Below are 21,232 nucleotides of genomic sequence, written 5' to 3'. Positions count from 1 at the left end.
AGTAAAAGTGATTGGCAGTGTGGATCTGTAGGAAAGCAGAAAGACTTTGTAAGTTCTGCTTGCAAGAGTTTAGCTCCCCCTCCCCTCTGTTTCTGTGGGGAAATAAAAATTTAATGAAATATCAGGAAGTGTTTGCAGGTGCTTTAAGTTGTATTCAACTTTTGTGTTCACATAACTCATGCCAAGTCCAGAAATATTTTATTTTCAAATATAACTTCTTTCTTGTTTTTTGATTTGCAGTTTAAGCCATGGCACTGAAACAGGTTTCCAGCAACCGGTGCTTTGAGGGCTTCCAGAAGGTCTTTGAGCATGACAGGTGAACACTACAAGAGTAAACTAGATGTTTAGCATGGGGCAGTGAATCCATACTGTTGTTCCTGTAAGTGTTCTCAGACTGGAGGGAGATGGTGTGTTCTCACCAATATCAGTATTTGAGTAAGGAATCCTGTATACTGCTGCTTTGACTGTGTTCTTTTATTTCTGTGTTAATGTTTAACATGTCTAGTATGCTTAGTACTGCAGATATGAGATGGGAAGCCAGTATTTTCACCCGTGAAAATGAAGCTCCATTACTTTGGGTTGTTCTATTTGAAGCACAGAGAACCACCATGTTTACGAAGTTCCATTCACTCCAGTGGATATTTCAATTCTGTGCACTTTTGAAAAATGCTGTGGGCAGATAGACACAGTAGATAGATTCTTGATTGGTGAAGGTGAACAAAAAATCTTCTATTTCTGATCCAAAATAAAAGTCATTATTTGTGCTTAGATAAGATTTTATTGAAAATTCTAGGCTTTAGTATTAATTGGACAATTAATAAAAAAATCTGTAGATTTAGCAGGTTGAAAACTTACCTTGCTGGGGCATGCTGTGCAGTGTATGTTCTGTAAGTCATGTGGTACAAATCACTTTCCAATTTAATACACAAAGCTCAAGTTAAGTATTGCTGGGGTTCATAATTCGGTTTTCAAACTGCTCCAGTTGAGCAGCACTGGAAAAATGTGGCTTATTTGTAAGTCTCTGTTTTAAGTATGTTCAGAACGAGCTGAAACCAGGACAGAAGGTTAGCTGTTGTCAGTTCAGGAGGCTAAGGCTGACTTTTAAAATTGCTTTTCACTTTGTTTAACTTAGTAGTTATAATTCACTGAACAAATCTCTCTTTGAACAAAATGCATTGATTCAACTTTCTCTTTTTAATGTTAGTGACCTTGTTGATTTAGTAGTGGTGATGACAAGGAATATTTTATTAATACAGTGCAGAGCTAAAATGCAAAATGAAATTTGGAATCTACTTGCCTCCAAAAGCAGAAACCGCCAAGTGTCCTGTGCTGTATTGGCTCTCTGGTAAGTAACATGAATTTTATCTGCTTCAAGTTACCTTTTTCAAGTTACTAAGTTTAAGCTACTGTGCTACAGTTATTGAAAATCTGATGTAGAGGTACTACAGTTGCAGCTCTCGCAGTCTACAAATGATGATCTCCTGGAGCACATGTTTACTTTAAGTGTTTTGTTATAAAGATGGATGTAGCTGGCTTCAGGGGTAGCCTACTGGGTTGTGTTCTAAAATGCTCAGTGTTCAAAATGTTCTCCCTTTTTGTTTGAAAACATACATTCTTTTTGTTCTAAAGCATATATATATTTCAGGTTCTCCTGAAAGGCCTTCTGACTCAGACACCTTCTGCTTCTGTTTGTCTGAGACAGACTGCTTCAGTTAACGGGACTGGGAACAAAGTTTAGCCCATTGGAGCCAGCTAAATTGTCCCTCTTGATTTTCAAAACCTTTTCTGTCAAAAACCTCATAGCAGCCTTCCAGTATCTGAAGGGTGTGTACAGGGATGCCGGAGAGAGATTCTTCATCAGGGACTGTAGTGATAGGATAAGGGGTAACAGGTTCAAACTTAAACAGAGGAGATACAAGTTAAATATAATTAAGTCGTTCTTTACTGTGAGGGTAGTGAGTCACTGGCACAGGTTGCCCAAGGAAGCTGTGGCTGCCCCATCCCTGCCAGTGTTCAAGGCCAGGTTGGACAGGGCTTTGACAGCCTGGTCTAGTGGAAGGTGTCCCTGCCCATGGGAGGGGGGTTGGAACTAAATGAGCTTTAAGGTCCTTTCCAACCCTAACCATTCTATGATTCATTCATTCTGTCATTCATTTTGTGAAAGAGGGTTTTGAAACTGCGATACTGTGAGCAATGTGTAACCAGTGCTGTTTTTATTTCTCTAGGGTTAACTTGTACAGAACAGAATTTTATAACAAAAGCTGGTTTTCAGCAAGCTGCTGCTGAACATGGCCTTATTGTAGTCGCGCCAGACACAAGCCCACGTAAGTTTTAACAAGAGGCATGGTAACAGTTGTTACACTGAAGTACACTGTCTTCATCCCAAAAAGATTGGAGTGCTGCAGTTTACTATGAAGTAGGTTGCCCGTCTGAGTCAGAAAATGACCTCTCCTCTTGTACTGTTTGCTAGGTTATATTGTCTATGGTATTATCTAGGTATATGTCTTTGTCTTAATAATGTGGTAGTGAAGGTCTGACATTTGAAATTCTTTCATTGTCATGGCACAAAAGCTAGAACAAAGGGGCCATTGAGTTCAGCAGGAATGAGGAGAGGGAAGAAAGGGAAAACGAGGCATGTACTATCAGAGACACTAACCTGCACTTTGTGACTTGCTGAGACTTTAAAAAAAATCTGCAGAACTGTGTTGTCACACAAAGATGTAATGTTTACTCTTTATTGTATTTTGTCTTCTAAAGCTGATTGAATACATGCCTTCAGAGGATTCCAATACTTACAGAAGCAAACCAGGAGCCCTTCCCCCCTGCAGTTGCAACAGACTACTGATGAATAGCCTTTTTAAATGATTTATTGTTACCTCTATAAGGCTGAGCTTATGTGTGCTATTGGAAAACTGAAAATGATGGATCTGCAGTTACAGTCTTTTGGGGATTCAGGGTATTATGTTTAATATTTGCTGGATTCAGCTGAAATCTCGTGGAGTAATATGGAAATGAAGTTATGTTCTTTCCCGAAAATAGTTTTCATATGTAGTTTTTGAAGTTCTGTCAGTTCAAAACCCAGAAATGCACACTGGATAATTATACTGGGACTTGTGTTTAGTGTTACCTGTGTAGGTTGACTCTCAATGTGCAACTTAACTTGCATAGTTCATTGCTTTATCCATCTTCTTTTAAAACCCTCTTTGCAGCTTCTCTCTTGCCTTTTAGCAGGCAATGATCAGCATTGCTCTGCTATTTAGATGGATTTCAGTATGTGTTTCATGTTATGCACTTAGGTTTTAGCTCAGAGACCCCAAATGTTCTTAAAGCTGTGAGCTGTCTGGAGAAACAAGTGAAGAGCAGTTCAAATGTAATCACAAATTAAGAGACTGGAGCCTATGTAGTGAAAATGCTTATAAGTGCTTTTTAACTGTGTAGTTAGGACTACATAAGAATTATGTTCCAGAAGCTAGGAGATGTATCTGCATGGGATAAATGACTGTGTGAAAGCTTGGAGTACCTGTCATTACAAATCCTCTGTCAGACCTGATAGACTTTGCTTTTCCTTCTTTGTAAGGGTGTGCTTTTCTAGACAGGTGTACTGACCAGTATTCTGCAATTTCCTTTTAAAATTTATTTTCTCAAGGCTACCCTGAAGTTTCTTTTAGCAGAATCAGCATTGCCTTCATTGTCTGCCAGGACTTCCTGAGTTTTTGTCTACCCCCAAAGGACCAAAGATAGACTTCTTTATATCCAGCATGTTGTGTAAGCATCCCCAATCCCTGTGACTGCTGGGCTGTTAAGTTACAAAATCACTCAGTGTTCAAGGGCACATCACTGGAGCAAACTCAGCTTTGATCCTTGTAAAAATCTGATTTCACACTGTGACAGGGTGGCAGGTATTTCTGCACAAATTGTCAGGGATTGTCAAATTACATGTGGGTTTGCAGTGTAATCTGACAGTAGTGAAAGACCATGTAATTTGTGATAGAAGAAACTAGGGAGATTTTGGAGAAGGGGAGGTCATTATTTCCTGTCACATACGCCTTGAAATACTGCATTCTGTTCTGGAAACCAAGCTGGTAAATCACAGGCTAATCAAAGGGAGAGTAAGAGAGGACTAGATGGGATGTATTGACTTTCAAGGAGACGTGTGCAAATCTAGTTTGAAAGTGTAGCCTTGGGAAAGAGGATGCAACCCTGCAGTTAGTCACAGAAGAAATTACTTAAGTTTTATGGGGAAGTTATAGGTGGGAGCAATGAAACAAATTGCAGAAAAGATAGAGTTATATACTTTAAAAATGATAGGAACAGTAAGTGTTATTATGCTGTTGAACCTTAAAAAGGGAGGTGTAACAGACTATTTGTAGCACATAAACTGGTCTGGACACACCATTTGGTGATATATGGTTCTGTCCTTCCGGGGGAAAGAAACAGTTTCTGTTTTTCAATTTCTTGTACTTGATAGGATGAGGTCTATTAACTGAAACAAGCTGATACCACCAACTAATAAGCAACAACTTTTGAGTAAGTCCCTGGGTACATTGAACGAAGCTTTACAGAACTAGTTTAGGAGAGATCTGTGTGTTATATTTATCTATTAAGGGATACTGAAACAAGTTGAAAGCTGGGTACATCTGTAGGTAATATAGAAGTAGCATTTTGAAAGTGTTATTGAAATAAAACTTGCAAATACTGTATTAACAAATGAAAACCTGAATTGTCTTTTAGTTGGAGGAGCAGAGTCATGTTGATTGAGAAACTTGGGTCCAGAGTCTCTGATGTTTATGACAGTTTCTCCAATTGAGGACCAGTTGGATGGAGCTTTGAGCAGCCTGGTCTATTGGAAGGTGTCCCTACCCAGGGCAAGGGGATTAGAACTAAATGAGCTTTAAGGTCCTTTCCAACCCAAACCATTCTATGATTCTACGAAAGACAGTAACTACAGAAAGAATTTTCATGGTAGGTGGCTGCAATATTGAGGGAGAAGATGAAAGCTGGGATTTTGGCACCGGTGCTGGTTTTTATGTGGATGCCACTGAAGAGCCTTGGAAAACAAACTATAGGATGTATTCCTACATAAAGGACGAGGTAACTTTGCTGCTGGGGTCTCCTAGTGTTGTTGGGTAAGATAAAGGAGTAATCTCTGCTGCTTCTGAAGCAACCCACTGCGTTTCACTGCACCAGTACTTCAGTTGTATTGCTCATTTAAACTGTTCATACTGTCTTGGAAGGCTGGGTGGTAGTTTTGTTATTGGGTTGTTTGTTTTTCTTTAAGTAGGTATAAAAGGAGATCCTTGAGGTATATATTAGAAAGGTGAGAGTCCGGTGTACGTGGGGTTTGTGTGGTCTGGATTCAGACTAAAGGTGATGGGAATATAGGGAACATATGGGCCATTCTGGTCACTTACAGGAGCACATATTTCTGTGACTATTAAAATAAAACTATTAGGAAATTCCCACATCCCGTGTTACAGGGTTATGATAGATTTCTACAGAGATACTTTGAGGTACCTATTGTCAGATTGTTTCAGTTTGATTTTACAGTCCTGTTTTAAGTTTCTTTCAGACCATGATCACAAATGTCAGACTAGAAACAAAGATGTGCCTTTGCTTTCAGTGGCTTTCTGGCACTAAAACATGTTAGTTAGTTGTCTGCTTTTTCCTCTAAACATACTCGAGTTGCTCTAATGTTCTTATTACACTGTTTTTCTTTTACAGCTGCCTAAACTAATAAATGCCAATTTTCCAACTGACCCTGAACGGATGTCTATTTTTGGGCATTCCATGGGAGGACATGGAGCTCTTATTCTTGCTCTGAAGAATCCTGGAAAGTACAAAGTAAGATATAGTGTGGCTTTTATGAGGCTTATACAGGTTTCTAGAGAAGTGGAGAAAAAAATCATAGTACCAACTTGTGTTATACTGTTAAGTGTATAAATAGGTTTAGTTGTGGCAGTCCATTGATACCTATTATTAGAATATGGAAAACACTCTGGAGTGTGAGTATCAGGGAAATTAAGAAAACCCTTCAAATTTCAAAGTTAAGAAAAGGCCACTTTCTTTTGGATGATGCTACAGCTCTTCCAAACCAATTGTTATATTTAAATGTAAACAGGCTCCTTCTAGCTCTGAAGTTGATTTATGCTGCCAGTATTGTCTAGAAGTCTGGTTGTGTGCTGTGCTTTATCTTTTCAAATCTTGTTTTGTTCATTCTGGAGCTTTTATTACCAGCAAATCATTATATCTGTGTTTGCTTGGAATTTACTACAGAGTCTGTTAACTCCAACTGTGTAACTGTTAAGCACCCAAACTGTATATGGAATAGTATCTGGAGCATATTCTCCCACTTCCCTCCCCGCCCAGTTCTTTCTCCTCCAAAGATTTGCATGTCAAGTTTCCTAAAGATTGATTTTCAGTATATTCAAGATATCTGAAGTTGTGTTCATCTGTATTCTACTTGAACCTAAATCACACATGCTGGAACTGATTTGCCTTTCCTCACGCTCAGGAGGGTTGAGAGAAAGTTTGTTGCTCTCTTTGGGGGTAAGCTTATGTAAAATGCATTTCTGAGGGCAAATGGGGCATTGGTGTCTGGGAGATGAGGGGCTCTACCTATGTGGATCAGTCCTTCCATGGGCTGTCCAGGCCCTGCACTTTGTGGTCAGCTGCTGCAAAAATGGAACTGTGTTTTTGAAAATAGCTTAACATTTGCTCAGTGTCATTGGCTTGGCATTGTAAGAGAGCTAAATGTTAAGATAAAGCTTTATTTTGTCTCACGTTTTAATTTTTGGAGCCAGTAGTTCAGAAATGTCCATTTTCAGTGTTGGCACTTAACTGCCAATTGTATTATCTAGAATGAAACTTTAAATTAAAAATAGCAAAATCCAGGAGAGCTGGCAGTGGCTCAGATGCTTATTGCTGTTTCTTGCAAGACATGAGTAGAAATTTTGATGTCCCATGCACAAATCAAAAGGAATGATGTAGGAACAGGTCTTGGACTTCTGACACCAGCATACGGAGTTGTGATCTGAAATGCGCTTTACTTGATCCCTGATCTTAGAGGTACCTGAATTCATGAGACACTGTTGCGTAGGTAGACTGGCTGAGCAGCACCATGCCTCAGGCTTATTATGCTCTGCCAAAATACACTCTGACCATGCTGACACAGCAGTAGAATTGAGATCCTTTTCTGCTGCTTAAGAGAATTCAAGTCAACACTTCTCAACAAAGAAGAGAATGGGGCATCTAGCTCTGTGTTTTGTAGCTTGGCTGATGTGCAAAAAGGAAAGCAAAACTGTGGTTCTAGAAAGAACAAATAAGAGTTAAGTAGGGTAATGGTTAGGGTACCTAGCCTGGAGTGTTGAGGAAGCCTGGGTTCTGGCAGTGACTTAAACCATTTTCAAAAAGGCTTTTCATTTGCTTCTTAGTTACCTGAAATCACTCTTCTGAACTCATACAGGGTTTTTTCATATTTTCTTTTTGAATAGTCTGTGTCAGCATTTGCTCCTATCTGCAACCCGATTCAGTGTCAGTGGGGGAAGAAAGCCCTTGGTGGATATCTGGGATCAGACGTAAACAAGTGGGAGGTATGTGTTGCAACCACAGTCCTTTAATAACATGTGAACGATCTAGTAAATATATTGCAGCAGGAGTCTGGAATAAAACTCTAGTATGCCCCTGAGCTGGTACTGCTGGTTTACTACATGCCTAAGCACAGATAAGCATTGTATGTTTCTGGTGGGTATGAGTTGCTATTGCCTGATGGTGCTTACAACAAATGGAATGAGATAGAAAGCTCTCATCAAATTGACTATATTCCTCCCTTTTTTTATGAAGGGCTTAAAATCTGGGCTAAGAAGAATTATGAACAGTCTGAGACTTTCTGTAATGCATGAAAGCAGTGAGATGTTTTAAAGAGAGTTAGGGTACAGCCTGTCTCTCAAAACCTCACTTCTCAATATATGAAACAGCTGGGTTTTGTAGTAGCCTGAAAAGAGGGACTGCGACAAATTGTGTAGAGACTGATGAATTTCACAGCATCTGCAGGGTCAGTCTGTTGGAGGCAGATAGAAGAGGAGCCCATTGGGTACTTGGAATTTGGTATCCCATGGAACAGGATGAAACCAGATGACATCGGGTGTTAGCTCCGGGGCCTGAATTTTGAAATATAAGTAGTCATATATGAATGGCTATAATAGAAAAGTGTTTGTGTGCATGTCACTGTGTTACGTGGGCAGACCTTCAGTATTTTTCATCTAAGCATAAACATTACACTGCATTGCTGGAATTAAGTTAGAGGGTATCATCATGACCTGGTATCCTGAATTCCTTGTGAATAAACACAAACTGCAGTTTAATCCCTTGTAAATTAGATTAAAATACCTCGTAGGAAGACATCAAGGTCTGATTAAAGCATTACAGGAATGGAAAGCACTAGCAGCTTTCCAAGCAATAGAGTAGTTTGTATATTTAGAAAATGCTGGTTAAACTTGCTTACACTTAACATAATGAATTTATTTGGGGAAAAAACCCAAAAGTTTTCTGGCCCCTTAACTTGCTTTGGAGCTCTTCTGCAAATCCAGTCCAGTAGATCAACAGCAGGCATTGGGAATAGACTTAAGCCTGCCATTGGCACAGATGTACGATCTCTGATCTCTGTATTTCTGCTTCAAATTGCCAGGTAGGTATGTGGAAGGATCATTTCATACCATGGCCACAGTGCTTGGCTGAGTCCAAGCTCCCTTTTCCGTTGCAGTGTCATTTCTGGTTCTGGTGGCATTTTGGAAGCATGGCTCTGATGCCTTGGTGTAGAACTTTGCATTCTGCTGTCTGTTGATGATCTGTCTTGTCCAGTGCCTTAAAACACTTCTTTACCTTTTCAAGGGATTTTTATTTTGAACATGACAAGCACAGGACCCCACAAGAAACGAGTTCCCCATTCACAATTACGTTTTGATGCATGTGTGTTAATAATCTTTAATTTATGCTGTGTGTGGCACTTTTGTTTCTCAGTTGCACAAAGTTTTCTTGGTCAAATTGTCTTGGTAACCTTCAGGTTCAGTGCCTTCTATGAGCATAGTTGTGTTACACCAGTATTTTGACCTTTAGCTGCCAAAATAGTTCCATCAAGGTGCCAAGTTATTTTGGCAGAATCTAGTTTCTGTACAAGCTTATGAATCGGTACTAGATGATATTGGTGGTGTTCTGTATGAATTTAGCCCTGGCCTGGATGTTCTGTTTGGTCAAACTGCTAGCTTGGTAATTACTCAGATTATACTTGGTATGACTTTTCAGTTGTCTAGAATTTTCTCAATTTTTTGCTCTTCAGAAGTGTAATTTGATGTCCTGATCAGTATCACCCAGTACTCTTTATATGCCATCCTTTTCTTGCAGTCAGCAAATTTAATCCAATCTAATGTATGTGTCTGAATGTTGTTTCTTTTGTATTTCTGCAGGCATATGATGCTACACAACTAGTGAAGTCCTATGCAGGCTCTCCCCTGGACATCTTGATTGATCAAGGCAAAGATGACCAGTTCCTATCAGCGGGCCAGTTACTGCCTGATAACTTCATCGGTGCCTGCACAGAGCAGAAAGTCCCAGTAGTCTTTAGACTACAGCAGGCAAGTTGCTTCTCCAGTGCTTGATTGTCAGGTTGTTGGTTTGTGATTTTTGGGTCTGTGTGGCAGGTAGTGAGGGGAGTGTCTCTTAACAGGGCATGCTGTCACTTAACCTGTGAATCTGTCCTACCTGTGCGGAAGAGGGTGACAAGTGACATTTTCTGTAATACAAGCTATCCGGAGTGCAGTATCCATCAGGCTCAGCTGCATTTCACCACTAGGTGGGGTCATGATTTTAGTTTGGAGGAGCTGATCCCTCGGAGGTCGCCTGAAGAAGCAGCAGTAGTGATTTTTCATAAGCATCACAGTCACTGTATGATCAAAGTGACAGATGTGCTTTTGCTGGATTCCTTACCTGTACTGTGGGTAGTGTGTTTAGCATACTTTGTGATTTAGTTTGCATGTGTTTGTGTAGGTTGGGAAAGGTGTGGAACTGCTTGAAATCTTAAATTCATTTAAAGAGCCACGTGGAAGGATTTCTCTTTCCTATGGTGTGGTGACCTAGAACAGCACTTGTCTTAGTAAGTGACTGATGACTTCCAGCTGGACACAGAGGATCCTGGTTGTAGAGAGTGAGGGACTGCACCAAAAGAGAAAGTGCTGACAGAGAGGGGTAATTCAGAGGTTTACATGCCACTATAGCATAGTGCTGGAGCTCTAATTCAGGGCTGGGCTGTGTCCTACTTATACCATGTGTTTTATGAGTAGGACAACGTTGGTGAGGGGGGGACTGTTGTCTCAGATTGCACCTTACTCTGCAACTGATGCTGTTATCAGCTCTGATTCACATGCCCAGATTGGGGCAGGTTAGGGTACTTTCTGTTTCTTCAGCTCCCTAGTGTTCTAGATATTTCATCTGCTAGGTATCCTAGGCATTTTCTATATATAATACAGGTATTTTTGAGTTCTTAAAACAGATCAAACCAGGATATACATTAACTTCCCTAGAAGAGAACTTAGCATGATTGCTATATCATGAACTATGTGTATTTGCCAATTTCTTTATTATTGTTTTTTTCTAGGGTTACGATCACAGCTATTTTTTCATTGCTACGTTTATTAATGACCACATCAAGCACCATGCAAAATACCTCAATGCTTGAACCCTCTGGATGTGAGCATCACCTGACCATTGTGAATCAAGGGATAGAAATGAACTAAACAAAAATCATTTGCTGGAGTAGTGTCTGTAAAATGGAGCTCCTCTGATTGTACTGCTAAGGAAAATAAAAGCCCCACTTAATTTGCTGTGTGTGCTTTAGAGTAAGTATTTTGAATGTTCTTGCATGCTTTGAAAAATCCCCCAACACCATGAAGGTGTGTGCTGCATTCTAGGTCAGAATGGAAATGAGCTGATGAGTTAGTTTCAGGCTATGAATGTAGGTGTGCATTTGGGACGGCAAGATGAATAACAAGTGTCCTTCTTCAGCTAATTAAATACTAGGGTTCACTTCATTGCTTAATGCTGAAGGAAGTCATTTGTGGCACAACCAATGAAGCCACTTAATTAATGTGAAGTGGCTGCTTTATTTTTCCTTGGCCTGTCTAAATGCATACCAAGGACAATGTGTGGTGTAGCATACAGACAACAGCTTGCTGTGCAGTGTGGTTTGCTGGCCAGTATGTTATTAACATCAAATAATCTGAAGAGTATTTCAAGGATGATACTTAAACAAAAGACCTCTTAAAAACCATTTGAAGGAAGCAGGCTGTAGTAAAGGAGGGGTTGTTGTTGTTTTCTCCACTTGTCTTTGATTGTTGCTGAGTGCTGTGTTTCTGGCTTTCTTAGACTAACAGGATTGAAAGGAAACTGATAAATAGATCTGAAGGAAAAAAAGGCAGTTCCTATCTCTAGATGCTCTCTTATTATGGAAAAGAGTGTTCTTATTTGACAAAAGATAACAGGATTTTTGCAGGCCTGACAGTTGTAGGACTAAACTAGTTCCCAGTGTTAGAATTCTGCCTGCTACCTTGTGTGGGACAAGAACAGTGGAACTAAATGATCCAAACCATTCTAACAAACACAGCTTGTTCCAGTGAGCTGTCAACCTCATGATCACACAATTACTTGTAAAATCCACTTGCCCATGGTTCAGTTGAACCTTCATCCTTGCTCAAACCCTGACTCCCTCTTGCCAGAGGAAATTCTAGGGTAGCTGTAGGATCAATTGTTTTTGTAAGCAATGCTGAATGCTCGCCTGTTTCCCTGGCCCCTGCTAGGTTGTGTTGCAGGGAGGTTGATGCTGGGAACCTCCATTTCTGTTGCTGGTGACAGGCTTAAATTATGTATTGACTTCTATTGGTCTTGCATCTGCCAATTCCTAAAGCAAGCCTAGAAGGCTGTCTGGTGAGGCACTGGCACATGTTGCCCAGAGAAGCTGTGGCTGCCCCGTCCCTGGCAGTGCTCAAGGCCAGGCTGGATGGGGCTTGGAGCAACCTGGTCTAGTGGAAGGTGTCCCTGCCCATGGCAGGGGGTTGGAACTGGATGAATTTTTAGGTCCCTTCCAACTCAAACTAGTCTATGAAGACACAGCTGTGTGCATTGCAAGAGTTCTCTGAAATGTTGAATGCAAGGTTTCCATGCTGTGGATTTACAACAGACACCAACTCCCCCTTTCTAATAAAGCAGGATATTGACAGAAAAAATTTAAGCCACGACTGCTAAATGTTTAGATATTTCCATTCCCACAACAGCAAAATGGGCTCAAAGGCTTGTTTCATGTATGGCAGCTTCTTCTAGTTGTTCCTTCTCCATCTTACAACCAGGCAATGGCTCTGCTGTGACCAACAGATGTGTTCCTGGGCAGTAGCTTTGGGCCAAGCACTGTGGACAGAGCAGGGCAGCAGCAGTTGGTGAATTCAGCTTGGGGCAGGTGTTTCTAACACTGAACATTTCCATTTGTTATCTGTCAAAGGCACTATTTCTGTTCCTTGTAGCTAAGGGAAATGGCATGGCACTTTTTTCATTTCTTAACAGGAGTCTATGCACCTGTGTGTTATATTAGAGGAGATTAAAAAGCCCATTTAACCCTGTAATTTACTGGAAGTGCTTTTAAACTACAATTTTAAAGCTGCTGGGTTAATGGTAGGAAGCAGCTTGCCGTTCATGGTGGGGGGAAAGCCCTCTTGTATACTTGATAAATTTATATGGCATAATTCTAAGTTTCCCAGCATATTGTGGATGGGTGTGGGAAGCTCTGTTATCTGTAGCCTTACAGTCCAGCAGGAGATCCATTACCAAGTCAGCTTCCCCAAGCACCTGCCCAGCTATAATTTTGGAGCTGGAACGTGTCACATTGCTTGCTTGACATTCCTAATGATTGGCTGTTCTCATGCACTATTTGCTTTCGTGGTAAAATTCAGTGTTCACAGGCACCGCTGCCTTGCTTCTTGGGAGAGACTGCAGTTGCCTGACTTGTGAGCAGGAGCAGGTTCAGGTGAGGTTCTGACAGGCTTCACAAGTCCAGAACAGCACAAACCCATGAGAAGAGCTGGGGCATGTGCAGCAGTTGCACAGATGGCTACAGATCCCTGGTTCACTGCAGCACTATAATGAGAATTGCACAAGGCTGTCAGATCTCTGATACTGGCAGTGCACAAGCCTCAGGTGTACTTGACCTTCAGTGAGGATAGCACCAGAACACCACTGTAGGACTCCTCCTCCCTAAATTATAGAATAATAGAATAGCTTGGGTTGGAAGGGACCTTTAAGCTCACCCAGTTCCAACCCCTGCCCTGGGCAGGGACACCTTCCACTAGACGAGGTTGCTCCAAGCCCTGTCCAGCCTGGCCTTGAACACTGCCAGGGATGGGGCAGCCACAGCTTCTCCGGGCAGTGCCTCAACACCCTATGCAGATTCTAACACAGCAACCAATCTGTCTTGGCTGTGTATTGCAATAGCCACACAGGCACTTAAAGTTCCTCAGCACTCAAAAGCAGGATCTCCAAGGGAGATTGTTGCAGAAAGAGCTCCTCTTTCAACAATCCACTGCCAAACGTGAGCAAATACAGCCATAAAGACACCTGGTTAAGGTAAAGACACTTCGTTACAGAAATGAGAAAATACCAAAATCTGCACTTGGATGGGAAGAGGGCTCTGGAGTAGGACCTACAAACAGTAGTTTCTACTGCCCGTTTCTGCAGACAGGAGTAAGCATTGGCACAGGCACTGGGTTCTCTATGGCCAGGTCAGAAAGCGGCACTGTGTTTACTGTTTGGACTCACTAGAATAAGGAAATCATCAGATTTCATTGGCAAAAGCCTATGGAACAATCTCTATTTCAGAAGGAGGGTAGGGAGGAGAAGCAGCTGCACCATGGGAAAAAGAGAGAAACTGAAAAGAACACCACTTGCACAGTGACAAGAGCAAGAGCAAACTGAAGGTGGAAGCTCCTGTCTGCCTGAGCTGAGCCCACCATGACACCCAGGCCCAGAAGCAGAGGGCAGTTAATGCAACCATCCCCAAGCCCTCATTCATCATTCCCAGGGCTAGGCTCTCCCAGCACCATCTCTCGTACAAGAAACTGTCAGTCAGAGGGACAGCTGTTAAAAGGTTTCTACAAATAATAAAGTTTAATTGTAGCTACAGTAGAGATCGTCTATATACATTACATGTGCTGCTTAGGGTAGTAGAGCTTTGCCATGCATGTTTTATTGCACATACAAATAGGGTACAAAGGTTGATGGAGGTTCTTCTTTCAGCCGTACAGGTTAAGACTGCATAAAAAAAGCTGTATTACAAAATATTTAGAGCTCTTTATTTACAGCCAACTTCAAGCAAATACTGAAAGACACTATCAGGAGAAAACCAAAATTTTAATTATGAAAAAAACAAGATTTCTCAAAATAATAATTACAAAGCTTCATGTTGCCATATATACATTGTAAAAAAATACTCAGGAAACCTGCATTTTATCCCTCAAGATGCAGAAATCAATACTCCTATTTTTTATACTTGATCTGTGAATGCATTTAAAATTTGATAAACTCTGACTTGAAAACTTATTTTCTTTACATTGCTCGTGCTTTTTGACAAAACAGATATTTGTGCAGCTCTGTAAAATATTAAAATACATTTTAATTTAATGTTAAAGTGCACAGTACATTTTATAGGAAACCATATGCTAGCTGCCAATCAGAAAATTACAGTTGAAGTCAGTGTTCCCTCTGTAAAATAAACTCTTTTGCTTTGGTTGAAGTAACTGGATATTCCATGCATACCCTATGCTTCATTGGCTGTGAGCCCACCTTCCTCCTCCTGAGACACTGCTGTCACTACATACCTGATTTGTGGTATTAAATCACGGAAGTTTGCATTCAAACACTGTATTAACCCTTATAAACCTACTGTTGGAATACTGATGGGTTTAAGCACAGTGTGTCTGTGACAGGTATGCATCACCTTTCCCAAAAGTCTTTATACAATAGTCCTCTCCCCATTCTCTTGCTTAAATATTTAGTCCTCCCACCACCACACTGCTTTTTTGTCATTACACATATCCAACTCCCTGCCTGCATTCACCACTGACCCCTAACTCTTCTCTTCCCCACATGCAGTTTGCCTGCCCCGTCTGCTGAAGTTACATCCCTAAGCTTCTTATAGGAAAGGAAAACAGATCTTCCAGGCATGGCAAGAATGGAACTTCTTGATCTAAAATATGTGATGTTTCAATAATAAAATGATACTTTAAAGTACTGATAAGAACAAGAACCTTATTTTCTATTGCTGATGTGGGATAAGAGATCTGATCCCACAGACATCCACTGCAGAACATTGTGCTTAGTTCTGTGGGGAACTGATGGAGACCATCAGGAGAAGCCCTGGACCCAGCAGGATGGATCTGGAAGATCAGGTCTTTGAGTCTGCCTTTGGCAATTTTAATAACTTTTATCTCCTCTCGAAGGAATCGCTGAAGAAAACAAATCAGTTTCAGCTACCTAGTGACTCTTCTCGTTACTGTTCTTGTGCTGTTTCTTACTATTTGTTCTGTAGTGCTGTAATCTTTAAAAGAAATCAAGTTACAGTGCAAAATCCTATCTCAAGACACATGATCCTAATGCACATCGTTCATTTTCTTGTGGAAAAAGTTAAATGTCTTGTGCATAGTAAAATAAGCAATCAAAAATACTCATTCACATTTACTTTTCAAGTTTACATCTTTCCTTTTTTTCTGTGTTTTTTAAACATCTATATACAACTAGAATGGGTGTGCTCTCAATTTCAGCCAATTCACTAGTCAGGGGGAAAAGTGCTACTGGAATGTAGGAAACTCAATGGAATGCTGACAAAAATGTTCCACAAATTCAAGAGATCAAGAATGGCATTCCAGCTAGCTGTCTTTTTCAGAAAAGCACCTCTTGTGTTTTTTTCTCTCTTATGTATTAGAAAATACAGTTTACGGAGATCTAGGGCTACTGCACACCAAGTAGAATAAAAAATAACTCAATATTTATATTAAAATAAAGTGTTTAACCACAAAAAAGCAGTAATAAAATACAGTTTCCTAATTTACATTTTTGCATCCAAAGGATGAATAACAACTCACTAATAAATAATATTTATATAAATACTTGATGTCTGGATATTTTTAAAAGGCAATCATAGCCTGAAGCAACTGCAGAAAAACCTAAAGTGGTACAAGGCTGATTTACTCTCCCTCCCCCTCATGACTACAGTGATTCTTAGGTTAATAATACAAAGGTATCTTGCTGCAAGACAGCTGTGGACTCCACACATCTGTAAGTGGCAGAGAGGTGACTGTTTCAGTAAGTACTGTACAAAGTGAGCTATAAAAAGCAGTGAAGCGCCAATTTGCTCTAGAAAATGTTTCAGTTTAGTTTCTGGTTTGTCATTCGATGCACAGGTACAGTCTGACAGGTGATTTTGAAATCAGAATTACAAGAATACTCTTGGAGCACTGGGTTGTTTTCAATGCAGTTTAAAAAGCTGGGCAGTATTTTGACTCTTTGATGGCACACTGGAGCTGGTAACAGCAGAGAGGAGTTTCATGTGAATAAAGCTTGTTTTGTTGTGGTTACATCTAGCAGTGCTTGAACTGTTATGCTCACTTTTACCAAGCCCTTTTCTTCTAGGATGTGATGTGGCAGGCAGAGCTTCTCCTAGAAAGAGACAAACAAAGGAGTATAGATTAGGATATTTAATACTCATTGCAAAACGCTTTACATGATCACCATTGGAACACAGAGCCCAACAAGCAGGAGCCATTTCCTATTTTTAATTAAAAAGAACTTCTGTGATTTTGACAGAACATCTCCGATTTTGCTCTTGTTATACCTATGAATTAGTGAGAGATCTGGAAATACCCTGGGCCTCAGAAACCACCTGTTCTGTTCATTACAGTATGTAATCTGCACTACGTGTGAGCACCAGCAAGCACACACTGAACTTACACCAACAAGGTGAGGTAACATGGTGTTTGCCTGTTACTACATACAAGTGAGTTTGGGACAGACGGCTGGTTTTATCAGTTAAAAAAGGTTCTACCCCTGAGCTCTAGACAGGGAGGACTTGCTCCCAGGATATGCACCTTGAAAGCCACAAAAGAGTGCATGTAATGTTATATATTCATGGGGTGACACGTTTCATTCTGAGTTACTGGCAGCTTATTTTGAAATATCCAGAAATGAACTTTATTCACTGTAAGGACATGGAAATCATGGCCAGGATGAAGCCTACAAAGGTTGTTCCACCAGAAGACAGCTGAACAGTGAACACTGCATCTCCCACAGGCAACAAGACACCAGTGAATAACTACAGAAAGCCTTGCTTAGAGAGGTAGCCTTGGGTCATGGTTGGTGCCCTCTTTAAGAGGAGGATTTTCTTCATGTAACTGAGTATTCTTGTTAATGAAATCCGTGAAATGATGAAATCAGGCAAGAGGTTTATAATAAGTAGATGGGAAGGCTAGACTGTATTACATAGACCATAATTACAGCTGTGAGACTCATCACCCAACACAGAAGCCAAAAGTGTACGTGGGATGACAAAAAAATACAGATAGAAAAAAGAACCCCAAATGACACTATTAATCACAAACACACGGATACAGCACCTAGCTCACCAAGTCCTTAAACTGTGCATGTTAGATTGCTTTATGTTTGAAAAGGCACCATCTGTGATCTAACCTGTTCTTTCCCTGACCATCCTCACATGACCATCAGCAGACATGGGATACTGATTCTTTAGAGGGTTGTTTTGATATTCTTAGTATCGAATCTCTCAGCTGTTCAATAAACATTTAGCTTCTAAAACTAATGATGCATTTGAGATTATATTTTAATCAATCGCTTGTCTTCTACTGAACATTCTTCTTACTCCTGTCATGTCACCTAAGGGCCTCTTATTTTATCTTTATGGAATTCATGGTACTTTTTAACACCTTCTTATATTCAATATTGATTACATCTGCAATTTAAACATCACTAATCTCTTCAACCACTCTTCTCCTGACACTTTTTGTTCAGCTCATCCCTTCCCTAACCTCTCAGAACCCTTAAAACTCAACACAATATTCAGGGTGATGAAACTGGTACACGTAAGAACAATTAATACAGTTTTTGTCATGTTATGAACCTCTTTTATGGATTTTATCTGTTTGCACCATGTCCAGTGTTTGCTCCTCCAGTGGGCCACAGCTCCATCAGAACAGTACCAGTATTAAACAGCTGCTTTGCTGCTTCTGTTTCACTTCATTAATGAGTATTTCCTTGATGAGCAACCAACACTTCACTTTGCTTAAACTTTACGTGAAGTTCCTCACACCCCAATGAGAGAAAAACTGCAAAACTTGTCTTTAAATTACTAAATCTAAAAAGTGAGCACCAAACTTTATTCACCATCATGGCATCTTATATTGATAACTGTAGTTTATGTGTATTGTATGTTTACATTTACTACTTAAGATGCTTTAATATTCATTATTTTATGTTTAAAAGATTTTTTAAATGAGTTTGTAATTTATTTTATTTATTTTTTTAAGGTTCATGGTTAGAGCCAAGAACCCCAAATAAATATCGTGGATTCCTTCTCCACACACAGACCCAAGCCCCAGTTTCTAACAGATAACTTTCAAGGAGGTTGGCTGAGTTCCCTGCTGGACAGCTTACTTTTCTCCACATGGAAGATGCTGCACTCTGGGGATCTGCCAGCACTGGGTTTCCGCTTCCACTGAGTTTGTGGATTCTAATTCACATTGACCAAACAGCTGCAGCAAGCTGCCACTCCTGCCTGCTGTCACCTTTGACGGAGCTATTTGCCCAGTCAGCACAAAGGAACATCCCCATCTTGCAGCCATTCCAGTTGATCACCAGCATTCCCATTCCAAACCTACCCTAAATTGCTCATTAAGAGAAGAGACTGAGTTCTGCAGCTCCTCCCTGTTTGTTCTTCTGAGATACCTGCTTGCAAGCTGTCAGAGATGGTTCTCCCCAACTTTTTATCTCTCTGGAAAAAAAAGTGTCTTTTCCAGAGAAATATATAAATATCTCTTTGGATGCAAACTCTTAAACTGATACCTGATCCGTACTGAAATAGCTACAAAAAGAAGATAAGAGTAATATCAAATAAAATAAAAAAAAAAAGAAACAAAAATATTTCTACTTCAAATGTATGATTTTTACTAAACTCACTTTGCCAATCTAATGTCTTGGGACACAGTTTACATAAAAATGTACAATACTCTGATATTAGTGCTTGAAGCATATACAAGTGACTTTCTCTTACTATGTTGAACGTGGAACTTGGTTAGTATTTTATAGTTCTGCTGTTCAAGATATAGCTATGATGAACTTTCCAAAACTGACAATGAGATCTATGACTTCTCCTAAAATTGGCAAACTTCATCTTAATGTGTCACAAATCAGTTCTTTTATCTATAGCCCTAATCACCATCTTCAAAGCTCTGTAAATGGCTTCCATCAACCCTGCCTCACATACTTTTCAAATTACAGCTTTAGAGCAATATGTTTAATTCTTCTCAGAAAAAATCAAATCCTGCCAAGGATGGAATCCAGAACACCCTGCAAATCAACTTCAACTTTCTGTACAGCAGCAGTTACACTGGGCCAAGATCCCAGGTGTCTCAGTCCTTACGCTGGCCGCTGCTTCTCCAGCACAGTCCACTTTCCATGCTCTTTCTCAATCTCTAACCAGCACAACTGCTGTCTGGAAAGCACTGAAAGTAGAGCCATGAAGATTTCAAAACTTCTCTTAAATCCTGGCATTCTAAGACTTTATGCCTGAGTAACCAAGACTCAACCTCACCCATTTCTCAACCTTTGTGAGATTTCTGTCCTGTTCACATTAGCATCAAACCCGTAATAACTTCAATATTATTGTACGAATCACCTCTAAAAATACCCAAGTTGAAACCATCACCAAGCAAAACCCAGAAAGACAGAACCAGCTACTACTCATCTCAAGACCAGTCTAAAAATCTTTAAAAACAATTGTGGACAGAAGGGCTGCCACTCTGCTCATAGTAACATGAATCTCTCTCTACTACAAAAATGAAGATCTAAACTTTAATGCATTTTTTCTCCCCAAGAACACAGAGGAACTTAATTATATGTTGTAAACAAACCACTTTCTATAGACACATAGCCATTTTGAATGGATAATCATGATTACAAACTCATCATGAAGGAAAAGAACAAATCCCTTTTGATTGGATGGAAAAGAAGGCACAAAAGGAGGCCAGCAGCCAGGAGGCTGAGTCACAAAGCAACACAAAAAGACAGGACAACAGTTATACCCACATACAGAGATATATCCATGTGCTGGCCAGAGCAAGTTTCTAATCCTGGAACAAAATGTCTAATTTAGACCACGTAGAAGAAACCCAGTAACACACAAGGACGCGAATCCCACAAGGATACGTGACACATTACACATACACATCTATTTTCTATGACATCAGATGACTTCAAAGTCAAGATAACTGTTTGAATTGGTTTATGCTAGGGCAAGCAGCTTGACAATTCACATACAGTATTTATCAAAAAATGTAAACTGCTGTCATATCACATAGGCAAGTAATGAAATGACCACATCATGATAATAATAGGGCCCAACTGTACTTCTTAGTAAAAATACAGAAAACCTGAATTCTACACTTTGGCAAGAGCAATGGCTCCTTCTTCCTTGTATTTTTAGAATGTGAAATTTCAGATATACAGCAAAAAAAAATAAAATATATATATGCACACAAAACAATGAAATACTGGAACGTGCATTTCTCCAAGGACAAATTATAAAAATAAATCCATGTAATGCCCAGCACAATGTTTGCAGTCAAGTAGTCTGAAAAGTCACTAAAAGAAACATCAGGGCCTTATGTTCAAGCAAACTTATGTCAAATATACAAAACCTTGACATTTGTTAGGTCAAGGCCAAGTTTTGTGGTTTTTTTTAAGAGTTAAAGTAACTATAAGAAATACTTACTTTTTCACATATCTAAGGCAATTTGAAATTATGCCTTTTTATATACCTTTTCCTTATCCAGTATTACTGTTGATGTCTGCATGTGTCCACATGCCCTGAAGTTACCATTTGAAGTACAGAAGAGCAGAAGAAAAGCACAGTAATTCA

The 21,232-nt window shown here is 40.0% G+C and overlaps 2 protein-coding genes across 11 annotated transcripts in view; one reads left to right on the top strand and one right to left on the bottom strand.

Annotated features, from left to right (window-relative positions):
• The first annotated feature begins 201 nt into the window (after positions 1–201).
• Positions 202–10,871, top strand: ESD (esterase D). 2 transcript variants are annotated; one of them, XM_061457354.1, is made up of 8 exons: positions 202–316; positions 1,257–1,345; positions 2,226–2,324; positions 4,967–5,091; positions 5,722–5,841; positions 7,491–7,589; positions 9,459–9,626; positions 10,646–10,871. In XM_061457354.1, the coding sequence occupies exons 1-8, from the start codon at positions 249–251 to the stop codon at positions 10,724–10,726; spliced, it is 849 nt and encodes a 282-aa protein (XP_061313338.1). In that variant the 5' UTR covers positions 202–248; the 3' UTR covers positions 10,727–10,871. The 2 variants fall into 2 exon arrangements, with proteins under 2 accessions (XP_061313338.1, XP_061313339.1); XM_061457355.1 differs by having other exon boundaries at positions 261–379.
• A 3,299-nt stretch (positions 10,872–14,170) lies between these two features.
• The window catches only part of LRCH1 (leucine rich repeats and calponin homology domain containing 1), a 122,212-nt gene continuing 115,150 nt past the window's right edge, over positions 14,171–21,232 (bottom strand). For 6 of the 9 annotated variants that reach the window (XR_009744114.1, XR_009744116.1, XR_009744115.1 and 3 more), the window contains one exon: positions 16,620–16,743. Coding sequence is in view for 3 of the 9 variants with exons in the window: in XM_061457345.1 (XP_061313329.1) it covers positions 16,630–16,743 (114 nt within the window). In the remaining 6 variants the exon portion in view is untranslated. Of the gene's footprint in view, positions 16,744–21,232 lie in introns of all 9 variants that reach the window. The other 3 variants (XM_061457345.1, XM_061457346.1, XM_061457347.1) reach the window with 1 other exon arrangement.

This window comes from Pezoporus flaviventris, unplaced genomic scaffold (genome assembly GCF_033815535.1).
Source record: "Pezoporus flaviventris isolate CSIRO_AGI_PZ_B2104156 unplaced genomic scaffold, CSIRO_AGI_Pfla_v1 ptg000025l, whole genome shotgun sequence".
Classification (NCBI taxonomy): domain Eukaryota; kingdom Metazoa; phylum Chordata; class Aves; order Psittaciformes; family Psittacidae; genus Pezoporus; species Pezoporus flaviventris.
The sequence above is the reverse complement of the archived record's forward strand: the minus strand, read 5'-3'. Positions and strand labels throughout refer to the sequence as shown.